The sequence below is a fragment of the Pan paniscus genome, chromosome 5 (assembly GCF_029289425.2).
Source record: "Pan paniscus chromosome 5, NHGRI_mPanPan1-v2.0_pri, whole genome shotgun sequence".
Classification (NCBI taxonomy): Eukaryota; Metazoa; Chordata; class Mammalia; order Primates; family Hominidae; genus Pan; species Pan paniscus.
Window position 1 is genome coordinate 61,403,550 of NC_073254.2, and position 13,114 is coordinate 61,416,663.

General features: G+C 40.4%; 1 protein-coding gene across 6 annotated transcripts in view; it reads right to left on the reverse strand.

The window, feature by feature from the left end:
* Positions 1 to 13,114, reverse strand: part of ADGRF5 (adhesion G protein-coupled receptor F5) — a 102,197-nt gene that overhangs the window by 52,830 nt on the left and 36,253 nt on the right. For all 6 annotated transcript variants that reach the window (XM_003833195.5, XM_008958681.4, XM_034962219.3 and 3 more), the window contains exon 2: positions 1,199 to 1,324. In XM_003833195.5, coding sequence (XP_003833243.4) covers positions 1,199 to 1,300 — 102 coding nt within the window. In that variant the 5' untranslated portion in view covers positions 1,301 to 1,324. The remainder of the gene's footprint in view (positions 1 to 1,198; positions 1,325 to 13,114) is intronic.

Sequence of the window (13,114 nt, forward strand, 5' to 3'; positions counted from 1 at the left end):
CAAGCATTTTGAAAATGATATCAAATGGGAATAAATTATACAAATTTACTTGCTCAAGTTTGGTTTAAAAGAAAAAAAATCAAACGCACATTGTTTACAAGAGAATCATAAAACAAAGTGGTATATAAAGTCTTGAAAAAATAAAGGACAAAAATCTGGCAAACACACAAACAAAAGCAGAAATGACAATTGGAATAGTAGACAAATAATTAAAACATACAAAGTAGGACAAAGAAGGGCATTTTATAATGCTAAAAACATACCAATGAATCTCTAACAACAATGACTGACAAAAAAATAGAACTGAAATATGTAAAACAAAAAAGTGGAAAGTATTACTACAATAAGAGAAACAATAACAGCAAACAGTTACATAACATTTATTATGTGCCAGACACTGTTCTAGAGCATCTTATAGATATGAACTAATTTAATTTTCATAACAATAAAAGGAAATCAGTACTACTATTAGCATCATTGTACAGATGAAGAAATTGAGACAGAGAGAATTACATCAGTCTTCAAAGATTCCCAACCAGTAACATGCCCTGTCTCTGGTGCAGGGAGAAGCTAAGTAAGGAATAACCTGAAAATTCCCATAAGGAATAAGGGGGTACTTATCCCTCCCTTTACTTAAGCTAAACTCTCATTGACTTTCCAAAGACAAAACCACCTGAATAATCTGTCAGCAAAGGTCTTCTATGATGTCTATGGTCCCTTCAGCTATATCAGTCTGTGATTGTCACACACACACAGATTAATGTCTTTTGGAATGTGTTCTAGCCTGATGTCCCAGTTAAAACAAATCCTTTGAGAACATACATTCTGCTCAATCCTTCAAATCCGCTTTGTTGTTATTGTTGTCAGTTTAACAGAGTGGAAGACTTAGGCCTAGTGGTTGTAATTTAGTGAAGGAAGGAACCCTGGGAGGTCTCTCTTGAAGCTACATTGATGTTCCCTTGACACCACCACTTATTTCAGAGTAGAGCATGTGGTAGCCCAGCAAATACACTGACCTGGGTTTACATTCACCCCTTCTCCTCATTTGCAACATTTTTTCTTATGTTGCAATTATGGGAAGAATGTTTTTTCTCCCCCTAAAGTTTTTTCTCCCTAAACTTTTTGTAAGAACCATTGTCAGTCAGGAAATCAGAAAAATGTGACAAGAAAAATTATAGCAGATATGGATATAACTCACCAAAGGATGAATAGTAGACTCGTAATTCCAGTTCAGTGCAGCTTTGGAAGAATAAATCACAATAAACATGAGGCACAAAGTGGTTCTCCTTGGGGATTTCATGTCTTCAAGTTTGAGTTGGTTGGCCTGAAATGGAAATATGATGGTTTAGATATACAGCAATTTATTTCTTAAACAAGGAAAAAGAACTCGCAAGCCCTGTCTTCAAGGTCATCCTACACAAGAACTTTTCAAAAGAGACACAAAAGGAAAGAGGAGCATGAAGGAATCAACTTAGCATTCTCTGCCCAGACCTTTGGGTGAAGAAATGGTCACAGTAGGGGAATGCGGGTTGATAGGCTGAGAATGGTGCCTGTAAATAGGACAAAGGTAGCAGATGTTTGAGTAAGAAATACTTACACATAATTTATGAACAAAAAGACTCAGAGAACACTATTCATTTTCGCTACATGCAATATACTTTGGTATTTTCAATTCTATCATAGAGTATCTTTCCACATTTTTAATTTAATTCTGGTAGCATCCCATTAAATGGACATCATGACCCATATTAATGGACTATGACCCATTAGTATGAAAACTGCTGGACTTGGTTATAAAAAATGTAAGTTGTACCTTACAGTATTATTTCATATTATAGTGCATAATATAGAATATTAGTATCATTATATATCCCATCTTATTCATTGAGTTCTTTTTATTTTATTTATTTATTTTTTTTATTTTTTGAGACAGGGTTTCACTCTATTGCCCAGGCTGGTCTTGAATTCCTGGCCTCAAGCAATCCTCCTGCCTCAGCCTCCCAAAGTGCCAGGATTACAGACGTAAGTCATCATGCCTGGCCTTATGTGTTGATTTTTTAAAATTCCTTTTATAATGCTGATGATGAAAATAGCTTTTTGGTGATGAGATGAATCATTTTTGACATTTTTTCACTTAAAAAGTAGGGTGTCACATGGAATAACCTCCACCCTAGAAGGTCTAGGGACCAAGACAATCTACTTTGTGCACACTCCTCTCCTTGTAGCTTTTCTATGCCCATGTGTTGTTGTGAAAAGAATGCTAGACTGAGAGACACAAGATATGGGTTAGGATCCAGGATTACTAGAAAGTAACTGTGTCCTGTGTAAGTAATTTGTCTTCTCTGAGTCCAAGTTTTCCCATCTGTAAAACAGGGATAATTGTACCTCCCCTAATTCTCTCACAGAGTTTTCTGAGACTCGAATGAGATTAAAAGGCATGAAGAACTCCAGAAATGCAGGCTGCAATAATTATTACTCTGATCGTCAATAGAATCCAGAATGCAACCATCCAGAAGGGCAGGCTTTGGCTGCAGTGTTGCAGGGAGCGCCAGGTAAGCATGGCCAGGATAACACACTGATGATAGGCAAGATTTACACGCCAGGGAAAATTGTATTTCAATTGCCAGCTGACAACTGCCACCTTTTCCTCTTCCTCAGTGGAAAACTGGAAAACTGATCCAATTTGCAAATTTGGCAATCAAACACATTTTTTAAATTCTGCAACTCAATGGTTTGGGGGAAATGCTTTGCAATTTAGGTTATAGTAGTTGTTTAAGACCAGATGCATCTGCTATGGGGAAATCATAGCAATGTACTGCTTAATTTTCTATTGGAAGTTTTATCTTCCTTTTTGAAAGACAGTGTGTCTTTGTGGGTATTGAACAGGCTAATACAGAATGAGTCAGGTATTTAGGAGGCAAAGTAGTCTTTTCAGGCCCCACCCTCAGTTGGTTCCCTACTGAGGCAGTTAATCAAGGAGACGAGACTTAGTAACTGAATAGTTAATGAGCCTCCCTTCGAATCTGATAACCAAGGAAGGACTCACATACTAGAAGGACTAGAGCTGGCTCCATATCTTTCTACGATTTCCCAATGTTGGCAGTGCATCCTTTTTTTGGTCAGTTAGCAAGAATTACAATGTTTCCAAATAGTCATGTCTGGCCCTTTTGTACAGGCCATTGGCCAATACTGTCCCCATCTTCCCCCACCCCTGCCTCTGCTGAGACTATTTTTAATAAATTAACATTCTTATCTATGTTGACTTATTTGTTGACAACAAGATTGCAAGCCAAAAGAAATGGAGATGTAGGAAGGATGCTACCACGGGGAGGCGGGTGTTCTCTGGATGCAGAAGATGATATACAGTCATCAGTTACACACAAATGTCAGGGATTCTTCACTCAAAAGAAAGGAGAAAGCCACCACTTTGAAAGAAAGGAAATAGTCAACATATTTGACAACCAGTATGGAATGGACCTGACCAATGGGAACAGTGACACGAGCTGAAATTCACTTCAGCTTTTGGGGTTGCTGCCACACTTGGGTAGAGACCTAAAGACCAACTTTTCTTTAACCTGCATCATTAATCGTATAAACCTTCCAGCTCACAGGTATCCATACCTGTGAGGAAGCAAGCAAAAACTGTTTAACTTGGCCAATGTGGGGAAAAGTCTATATTCATCCAGTTAAAAATATGGAGCAGCATCCCATATTCAAGGCAGTTTGTCTTCAGTAGGGCCCCTTTAATGCCAAATTCCCTAAAAGTTCATATTTCTTCTAAAATTCCTGGAGTAAACGGCAGACAAAGACTGAGAGACAAAGAGAGAAACAGAGGCAGAGAAAGAAAGAACATTATCAGATGTCATTCCCGATCTCCTTCTCTTTTTAAATTAAAATCCAGGACACTCTCTACTAAAACTCACCAAAGCTGGGAAATATGCCCTAGCCCTCAGTATTAGCCTTGTGGCTCTGAGCAACTTCCTGGTCTCCTCTGACTCTATTTTCCTGTCTGTGAAGTTAGAAGACAGGGAGAGGAAAATAAAGCACAGCCTGACATCATATGCCAGGAATAAGTCATCAAGATTCTCAGCAACACTGCATCTGGAGGATGAATGATCTGGGTTCCCTGAAGCCACCATTAATGGCATTCTCTTGCAGAGTGATTATGCACCAGGAAGCTTCACTGTGGAACTGGCCTGTTCTTACAACCCTTAGAAACAACCAGTGCTGGCTGGGTGTGGTAACGCATGCCTGCAATCCCAGCATTTTCAGAGGGCAAGGAGAAAGGATCACTTGAAGCCAGGAGTTCAAGACCAGCCTGAGCAACAAACTGAGACTCTGTATTATACCAAAACAAACAAAAACAAAAAAGTTTTTTTTTTGTAAATAGCCAGGTGCACTGGCATGCACCCATAATCCTAGCTACTCAGGGGGCTGAGGTGGGGAGATGGCTTGAGTCCATGAGCCCTGGAGTTCGAGGCTGCAGTGAGCTATGATTTCACCATTCTAGTCCAACCTCTAACAGAGCAAGACCCTATCTCTCAATAAAATAAAATAAAATAAAATAAAATAAAATAAAATAAAATAAAATATAGAGAAACAATCAGTGCTTAAGATCAACTCTTCTCTTAGAAATCCTTCATCAGCCCTGAGATCAGAAAACCAGGCCTAGAAAGAGCTGAGTGTCTCAGAGCTCAGAGGTGGCTAGGAGCTGAGTTAGTCAGAACTCCAAGAGATCTACCAATGATTCTCAAAATTTTAGCCAATGATATCCTCTGACAGTTGGAGCAACCATGTGTGATAGGATTGTGGGTAATAATTGCTGGTGGTTATTAATTGGCTATTAATTATAATTGGTGGGTAATAATTGCTGGTGACAATGACTGTAGGATAGGATTGTGGGTAATAATTGCCAGTGGTTATTAATTGGTTATTAATTATAATTGGTGGGTAATAATTGCTAGTGAAAATGACTGTAGGAGTCCTGTCTTACTGGGTGCTCACTATATTCTAGGTCTGCTGCTGAGCTCTCTGCAAGGGTTACGCCCTCTAACCCTCTCAAGGAGCCTCTGATACTACTAAATTACCCCCATTTTTCAGACATGGAAAAGGAAGCTTAGAAGGACGATTAATTCACTGAGGCCACACAGCTGATAGACGGTAGTGGCAAAATTATAAACAAAGCTGTCTATTCTCCTGAGAACAAGGTGCCATTTGAGCTAAGAGATTTTCTTTGTGGGAAATCAACCAACCAACCAATCAAACAAACAAACAAATTATAAGTTATAGACACCTGACCAGGCAACTGGAAAAAAACTTCTAGCCTCATTTTGCCACTAATTAGCTGTGTGATGTGGGGCAAGTCACTTTATCTCTCTGAGCCTGTTTTCTTATCAGTAAATCCAGGGATTTGACTGCACTCAATAATTTCAAAATTGGGATGCAGGAGTTGGTCTCTTGAAGTCCTGTTACTATTTTAAGAGTCTAAAATTCTTCACAGTTATTTCAACTCAAATGCAGGCTCACTCTAGTTAACTTCTGAGAATAATCATAACTATCTTGCATTTATCCCACCACTTCTGACTTACTACACAGTCTAGGCCTTCTCTGCCCCTCATGTACACCATGGCAATGGCTTCCCTTCTTTACTTCTCTGCTCCCTCTCTACAGAGATGCAAGATGGATTTTCCTGAAGTACTCTTCACACAACATTCCCTGTTCAATTTTTCCCTGCTTTCAGAATAAAGGAAATCACTTTCACTGATCCTCAAGGCTCTCCATAACCTGGACTTTATTTAGAAGAGTCAGCATATGTAATAAGCATCTATAATATTTTCACTACCAAAGTCAGCTGCTTTTTCATAAGTTAAAATAGTGCAAGAGATTTTCCAGTGCTCACGCAAAAGTAAAAATGCCAAGTCAAACTTTGAGAATTAATTTTGGGGAGGGACAGGAGTAATTACTGTCAAACAATTTTTCTGTGTTTGGCGAAACCAAAATAACCCTATCATTTATTTGGTTTATTAATCTCCATCTTTTCCTGTCCCCTAACCCCACACAATCACTGCATATTCAGATTCTACCCATCCTTCAATGCCCAGGCAAAGGGCTCCCTCGCAGATGAAGGTTTCCTGATCTGTCCAGTTATAAATAGTCTCTACTTCCCCTGAACACCTACACACACTTAGTCTAGGCCCTTAGCCTTCCTGGTTGTATTATATTTATTGTTATAACTATTGCACGAAGTAAATCTATTTATTCCCTTATCTATTCATTTGTGTATTCCTTTACTGGAAAAACATTTATTAAGTCCTGTTACATGTTAAGAGTTCTACTGAGTGAAGGGGAAGTAGCAGTAAACAAGACAACGGTCCCTGTCTCCATGAAGCTTAAAGTCTAATGAAGTAGATGAACATTATTAAAGAATAAATTACTCAATTCATTGTTTAACTATGACTGTGAAAGTGCTACCGAGAACAGTAATCATAATATTAATATTTGTTGAGGACTTACTATATACCAGGCACTAAACTCAGCACCGACAATATTAAATCACTGAATCTTTACAATTCTAATGGGGTGGTTCTAGTATGATATCTAATTAAAGGGTACAGATCTGGTATGATATAAAATTAACTGAGCCACTGAGTGGTTAAATAACTTGCCTGAGATAACACAGCTAGTAAGTGACAGAGCCAGGATTTGAACCTAGAAAGTCTAACTCAAGAGCCCATCCCTTTAACCTTTGTGCAGAATTGTTTACAAAAGGCTATACCAGAAGGACCTGACCTAGTCTTAGGGATTTGTGGCAGATATTCCAGGGGAAGTATTTATTTGAGCTGAAACCTAAAGCATAAGTTGGAGTTAGCTAAAAACAACAGGGGAGTTTGGAAGAAGGGGAGGAAGATGGTTCTAGGTGGAAAAAAAAGATCATGTGAAAAGGCCCTGAGGTGAAGAAAGAGCATGACACATTTGAGGAGCTGCAAGCAGGCCAGAGTGGCTGGAACATGAAAAGAGAGCAGGTGAAGGGTACGAGGCAGAGGGAGTGAGGTGAGCAGAGGCCAGGATGGGGAGGACTTGTCATTGCAACAACAGGATTAGGTAAGATTGATTAGGGAGGCAATACAGAGTAGAGAAGGAGGCCTAGAAACAAGTCCTACAGAATTCCAACAATCAAAGGTCCAGTTAAGAAACATGACAAAGCCAAGATGATTGGAAATTGTGAAGTCCTAATTAGGGAAAAAGAATCAGGCTGGCAGGAACAGGGGACAGCAAAAATAAAAAGCAGATAAGCTATAAGTCTGCCTTTCTTCATGGTCCAGAACACATAGCCCTCCTGTGCAAATAACTCACAATCTTCCTGTGCCCAAGTTATGACCAGACCCTTCGCTGATTAAAAAAAATGCAAGTTAGCTCACTGCAACCTTGGCATTATCAGTACTGCACAAAGCCCTCTTCAGCACACAATAGAAGCAACATTCTATAAAATCCCCAGCAAGACTGTGTCTTGTTACAGTCAGCCCCTTTTTGCTGGCCTGTCCATTGCATCCTTGCAACATATTTTCATACTTTTTCTAATAAATTTGCCTTTCTTTACCTACGACTGTCTTGATAAATTCTTCTTAGTACTCCCATCACCAGCTCTAAATAGTGGCTAATCGCCTGAGACAGGAATGAAACCAGAGAGGCAGGAACAGGAGGGAAACAAGGCTAGTGGAATCAAGGAAACCGGGGAAAGTCAAGTTTTAAGAAGAAGGGGACTGGGCCAGGTGTCTCACGCCTTTAATCCCAGCACTTTGGAAGGCCAAGGGGGGCGGATCACCAGATGTCTGGAGTATGAGACCAGCCTTGCCTAACATAGTGAAACCCTGTCTCTACTAAAAATACAAAAATCAGCCGGGCATTGTGGTGGACACCTGTAATCTCAGCTACTCGGGAGGCTGAGGCAGGAGAATTGCTTCAACCCAGGAGGTGGAGATTGCAGTGAACCAAGATCACGCCATTGCACTCCAGCCTGGGCAACAAAAACAAAACTCCATCTCAAAAAAAAAAAAAGAAGAAGAAGAAGGGGGTGGTCAACTATGTCCAGTGGTGCCAAGAAGTCCATTAAGGAGGAGACTGATATTGCTCATTGGACTTGGAGACATGGTATGCTCTCAGCAAAGGAAATCCCATTGGAATGGTTGGATAGAAACTGTATTGGGAAGAGTTATAGAGTGTTTGGGGAGTGAGGACTTGGAGATGGTGAGTACATGAAACTCACGAAATTTGTTAGTAAATTGAAGTAGAAGGTGAAGGTTCTTCCCACATGTAAGCTGCTTAGCTTTCACGTCCACGCAGTAGGTGATGTTATACGCATAGCTTTCTCTTTAAGAAAGGAACTAATTGTATTAGTACAATATCAAGGGAAATCATACCTCTTACTAAACCTTGGCCTGCATCTGGCTAACTAGACACACTATTGTAACCTTTGAAAAAAGCCAACGGCATATACCCTAATGTCTCCCAAACCTTGTGTTCTGGGATACAGACTACGATCAGGCAGCCCTTTTGCAAACATATACTTATCAAAATAGAGACTAAATGAGCCTGAAAATAGATGAGCACATACAAGCATTCTACTACTAAAGAATAGAGTTACTTTTAATGGTGGATGATAGATGGCAATGCCAACTTTCAGGAGGACTATCATTGCAAATTTTACTGTGATTATTACTCTGCTCATCTCCATGAGATACAGAGTTGCAATAAGGATAGAATGCCATCAGCAACCTACTCCCTGAACTGTAGAAGTACAGATTAAAAAACCCTTAAGTGTAACTTTAAGAGCCTGCCTTCATAAATCTGTATTTTCAGCTGCAGAGGTGGCAAGACTTATCTTTGCTGACCTTATTTGATTAGATGATTCATCTCCTGCACAAGCAAAAATATAAGCTAAATATTTATTTAACACAAACATGCGACACAATAACAATTAAAGAACTGCCTTGAAGACATTTTTTTTCCTATTTAATTTTCCATTGCCTTGAAATCAGGCCCTGCAGCAGCATTGTGTCAGGGCAGTTCAGTACTATCAGATTACAGGGGAACATTTGTTTGTACACAATGGGATCAAGTTTTCCAAAACACACTGCACATGTGGGCGGCGTTGATAACCTTTTATCCCTCTTTTCTTGTTGTTAAGTCACTGTGGGTCTTAGGCTTTAAGCAAAAGATTGCCATCTATGTGAAAACATTGAGTTCCTAACTGCTCTTATCTAGTCCGTCTTGCATTAATTCACCATGTGGAGGGGTTTCCCTAAGCCATGGCAAAACAATGCCCAGGGGTGCATTCCAATTGCAGACGGAGGGAAGCCCTGTGGAATGGGTCAGGTTTTTGTTTGTTTGTTTTTATTTTTTTTGTTTGTTTTTTTTGAGACGGAATCTCACTGAGACACCCTGGCTGGAGTGCAATGGCATGATATTGGCTCACTGCAACCTCTGACTCTGGGGTTCAAGCGATTCTCCTGCCTCAGCCTCCCGAGTAGCTGAGACTACAGGAACATGCCACCATGCCCGGCTGATTTTTGTATTTTTAGTAGAGATGGGGGTTTCACCATATTGGCCAGGCTGGTCTCGAACTCCTGACCTCAAGTGATCCGCCCATCTCGGCCTCCCAAAGTGCTGGGATTACAGGCGTGAGCCACTGCACCCGGCCCAGTTTGTTCTATACTCAAATGTTATGTGAGAAAACTTGGCGAAGCTCATTTTACATTAGGTTGTTCTCAAGCTTCACAGTTCTGTGGTTCTACCATGTGTTACGTAAGCTCCAAAATAATACTTGACTATTTTAATAATAATAATAATAATAATGGACCAATCAGAACAATCTCTGTCCACTGTGCAGGAGCAGGGCCTGGGGGTCTCCTGCTGGGCTAGACCTTAGCAGTGTCATTGCTAGATTGTAGGGAAGTCTGTGTAGGATCCCAGGAAAGGGACTGGATGACTAAAGCAGAGGTGGGGAGGCACTCCAGGGGCTGGAGGAAGCAGTTATTTGCAATGTGGCTTAAAATATTCCAACATTACAGTAATTGGCAGGGCCACCTTAGCCTTCTGCACTTCCTCCCTTTATGGCCCCCATCCATTCCATCTCCCTGAGAAATGGCTTTGCTGTCCTTAGCCAGTGACTTCTCTTCTAAATCTTCATTTCCTTCTTCAGGGATTTTGTTAGATTTTAACCATATAATGTGTGTGCTATTCAGAATGAAAAAAAAAAGTATTACTTTATCCCCCCACCCCCAACCCCAAGAAATACAGTACCCTGAAAAGTCCTTGGTAGTTCAAGATTTCCTTACTCTGGACAGTTTGACTTTAGTCCTCACCTCATTATGAAAAGTATTCCGTAGAGGCAAACCCACAACATTTGCCCCAGTCCTCACTCTCCCTGGCTTGCGGTAGGTACCTGCTCCATTTGTGCATGGCCTTCTCCTCTGCAGCGCTCCCTTTCCCTTTCCTGGTTCTCAAGGCTCCAGAGCTTATGCCTTTTCTCCTTCTATGCTCCCATCCTCATCATCCTGCAGCTGCCTCATTGTGCGCCCTGCCAAATACCTCTCCTGGGTCTACAGCTCTTCTCTCTTGACACCTTCTTATAGTAAGCTCATCCACTTCCATAGTTTTAATTATCAGTTTATGTGAGAATTCCCAGAACTGTATTTCCAGCCTCTGACCTTTATGGCATATTGCCTCTTTTCTTGTCCCCAAAGATATCTCTTTCCTCTGCATGCCTATTTCCTCTCTTTGCTAGATATTAGGCATGGCTTTTCAACTATACTCTTTCCACTAGAGTGTAAATTCAGATCATCGAAAACTGAACTTGTCTCCTGTCCCACTGCTCTCTCCTAACCCATCCCTTCCTAGATTTGCCAACTGCTGGCTTCATTCTCCAGTTTCCTAGGCTCACAGCTTCACAGGTGTCCTTGGACACAAGAAGTGGTGCAGGAGCAGAAGCAGCAATTCGACCGGGTACTAAGTCCTGTTACCTGCTGCTGATGTGCTCAGAGCCCCTCATCGGTTTGGATATTGTCATCTCACCACACTTGTTTGGACATTGGGCCACTACATTGGTTGGGACATTATCATCTTACATCTAGATGGTCGCAATAATCTCCTGAATGGGCCTCTCCCTCCTTTCTTCCCTGACCAATAATCCAACACAACAGCAGGGAATTTATTTGCCCAGAACACTATTCTTCCTAAATTGTGGCTGGATCATATTTAAATACTTTAAATGTTTGCAAATGCCCAGAGAATATTTAAGCTAATTCACCAGGCAAGCATGATCACCACGACCTAATGTAAAATGAGCTCTGTCAATTTTTCTCCCATAACACTTGAGTATAGAGCAAACTGACCCACTCCCAGCTTTTATTGTATCTTCTTTTGTCATAAATATTAAGAGACAATATTAGTGGAATGCATTGCTACCTTGCAGCTTCTTCTCACGCTATTCTTGGCGACTGAAATGCTCTATTTCTCCTTCCTGAGCTTTACTCATTATTTCAGGTCTTGCTAATTCATTTGGTAACAACAATTACTATAATTTATCAAGCACTTGCTGTGTGCCAGACACTTGCCATATGGCAAGCATTAGGTTAAGCACTACACATGCACTAGACTCATTTAATCTTTATAATCCTGTTTATGAGAAGTATCATCATCTTCATTTTACAGATGAAGAAACTGAGCCTTGGCTAAACAAACACACTTGGCAAGTGGCCAAGTTTGTCTCCAAAGTCTGAACTCTGACCTTTATGGCATATTGTCTCTTATCTTGTCTTCCCCAGAGATATATCTTTCCACTGCATGAACTGCATTTCTCTCCTCAGCTACTCATCTGGTCCTGCCATGTGGATCACTTTTCAGCACTGTGTGTTTTTCAGGCATAGCATGGTAATTAGGCATATGTACTCTGAAGTCAGACTGCCTGAGATGGAATCTTAACGTGCCTCTATTTGCTAGCTTTTTGTCTCAAGTGATTTACTTAACTTTTCTGGATCCCCCATCTATAAAATGGGGATTATGATTTTATTTGAGGCATAGGATTATTGGAACAACTAAATGGGTTAAAAATCATCTTTATAAAACACTGAGTATGGTGCCTGGCACATAGCAAGTACTCGATAAATATTGTTTGTTATTTCTCCTAATGCTATCCCTCCCCTAACCCTCACCCGCCCCCCACAGGCCCCTGTGTGTGATGCTCCCCTCCCTGTGTCCATGTGTTCTCATTGTTCAACTCCCACTTATGAGTGAGAACATGCAGTGTTTGGTTTTCTCTTAGAAATACCTAATGTAAATGACGAATTGATGGGCACAGCAAACAAACATGGCACATGTATACCTATGTAACAAACCTGCACCTCGTGCACATGTACCCCAGAACTTCAAGTATAATAATTAAAACAAATTCAATCAAAAAAATTGTTTGTTATTAAAATTCTCAATGCCTGTAACTTGCTTTCCACTAAGAGTCTGAGCTGATTAAGAAGAAAGGTTCTTTGCCTTTGCAATTCCACAGCACTTAGCAAGTCACTCCAGAGTAGGTGATTCTACTAGGCTGTAATTTTAAAGATTTCATGTTGGCGATTATCTTTTAGGAAGCAGGGAATATTCCAGTTATTTTAACCATCATGACCAGAGTCACACCATGTGATCCGAAATGTTGAGCTGGTAAGTAACTTGTGAATCATGGTGTGCCCTTAGCTAATATGTATATTTAACTCAACCATCCTTATTAGAGCACCTACTCTGTGCAGAAACTTGTAGGTCCTGGGGAAACTGAGATAAATACTGAACAGGCCCTGTAGTCCTCTCTATCAAGGAGACAAACATTGCACTGACGAGCGATACTAACTTGAACTATATCAAGAAATGTCAGTGGGGAAAAGGCTGTAGGGAAACATGTTATAATTAAAAAACAGCCATGACTTATTATCTATTCATATTTAGTTCAACCCAGAAAGTGGCAGCTCATGCAAAGGATAATCAGTATTTCTTTTTTCCCCCTTTCTCTTGGGATTGGGACACAACATGGCAAAGTGACCTTGAATAAAAAGTATGATCTGATAGTCATCTG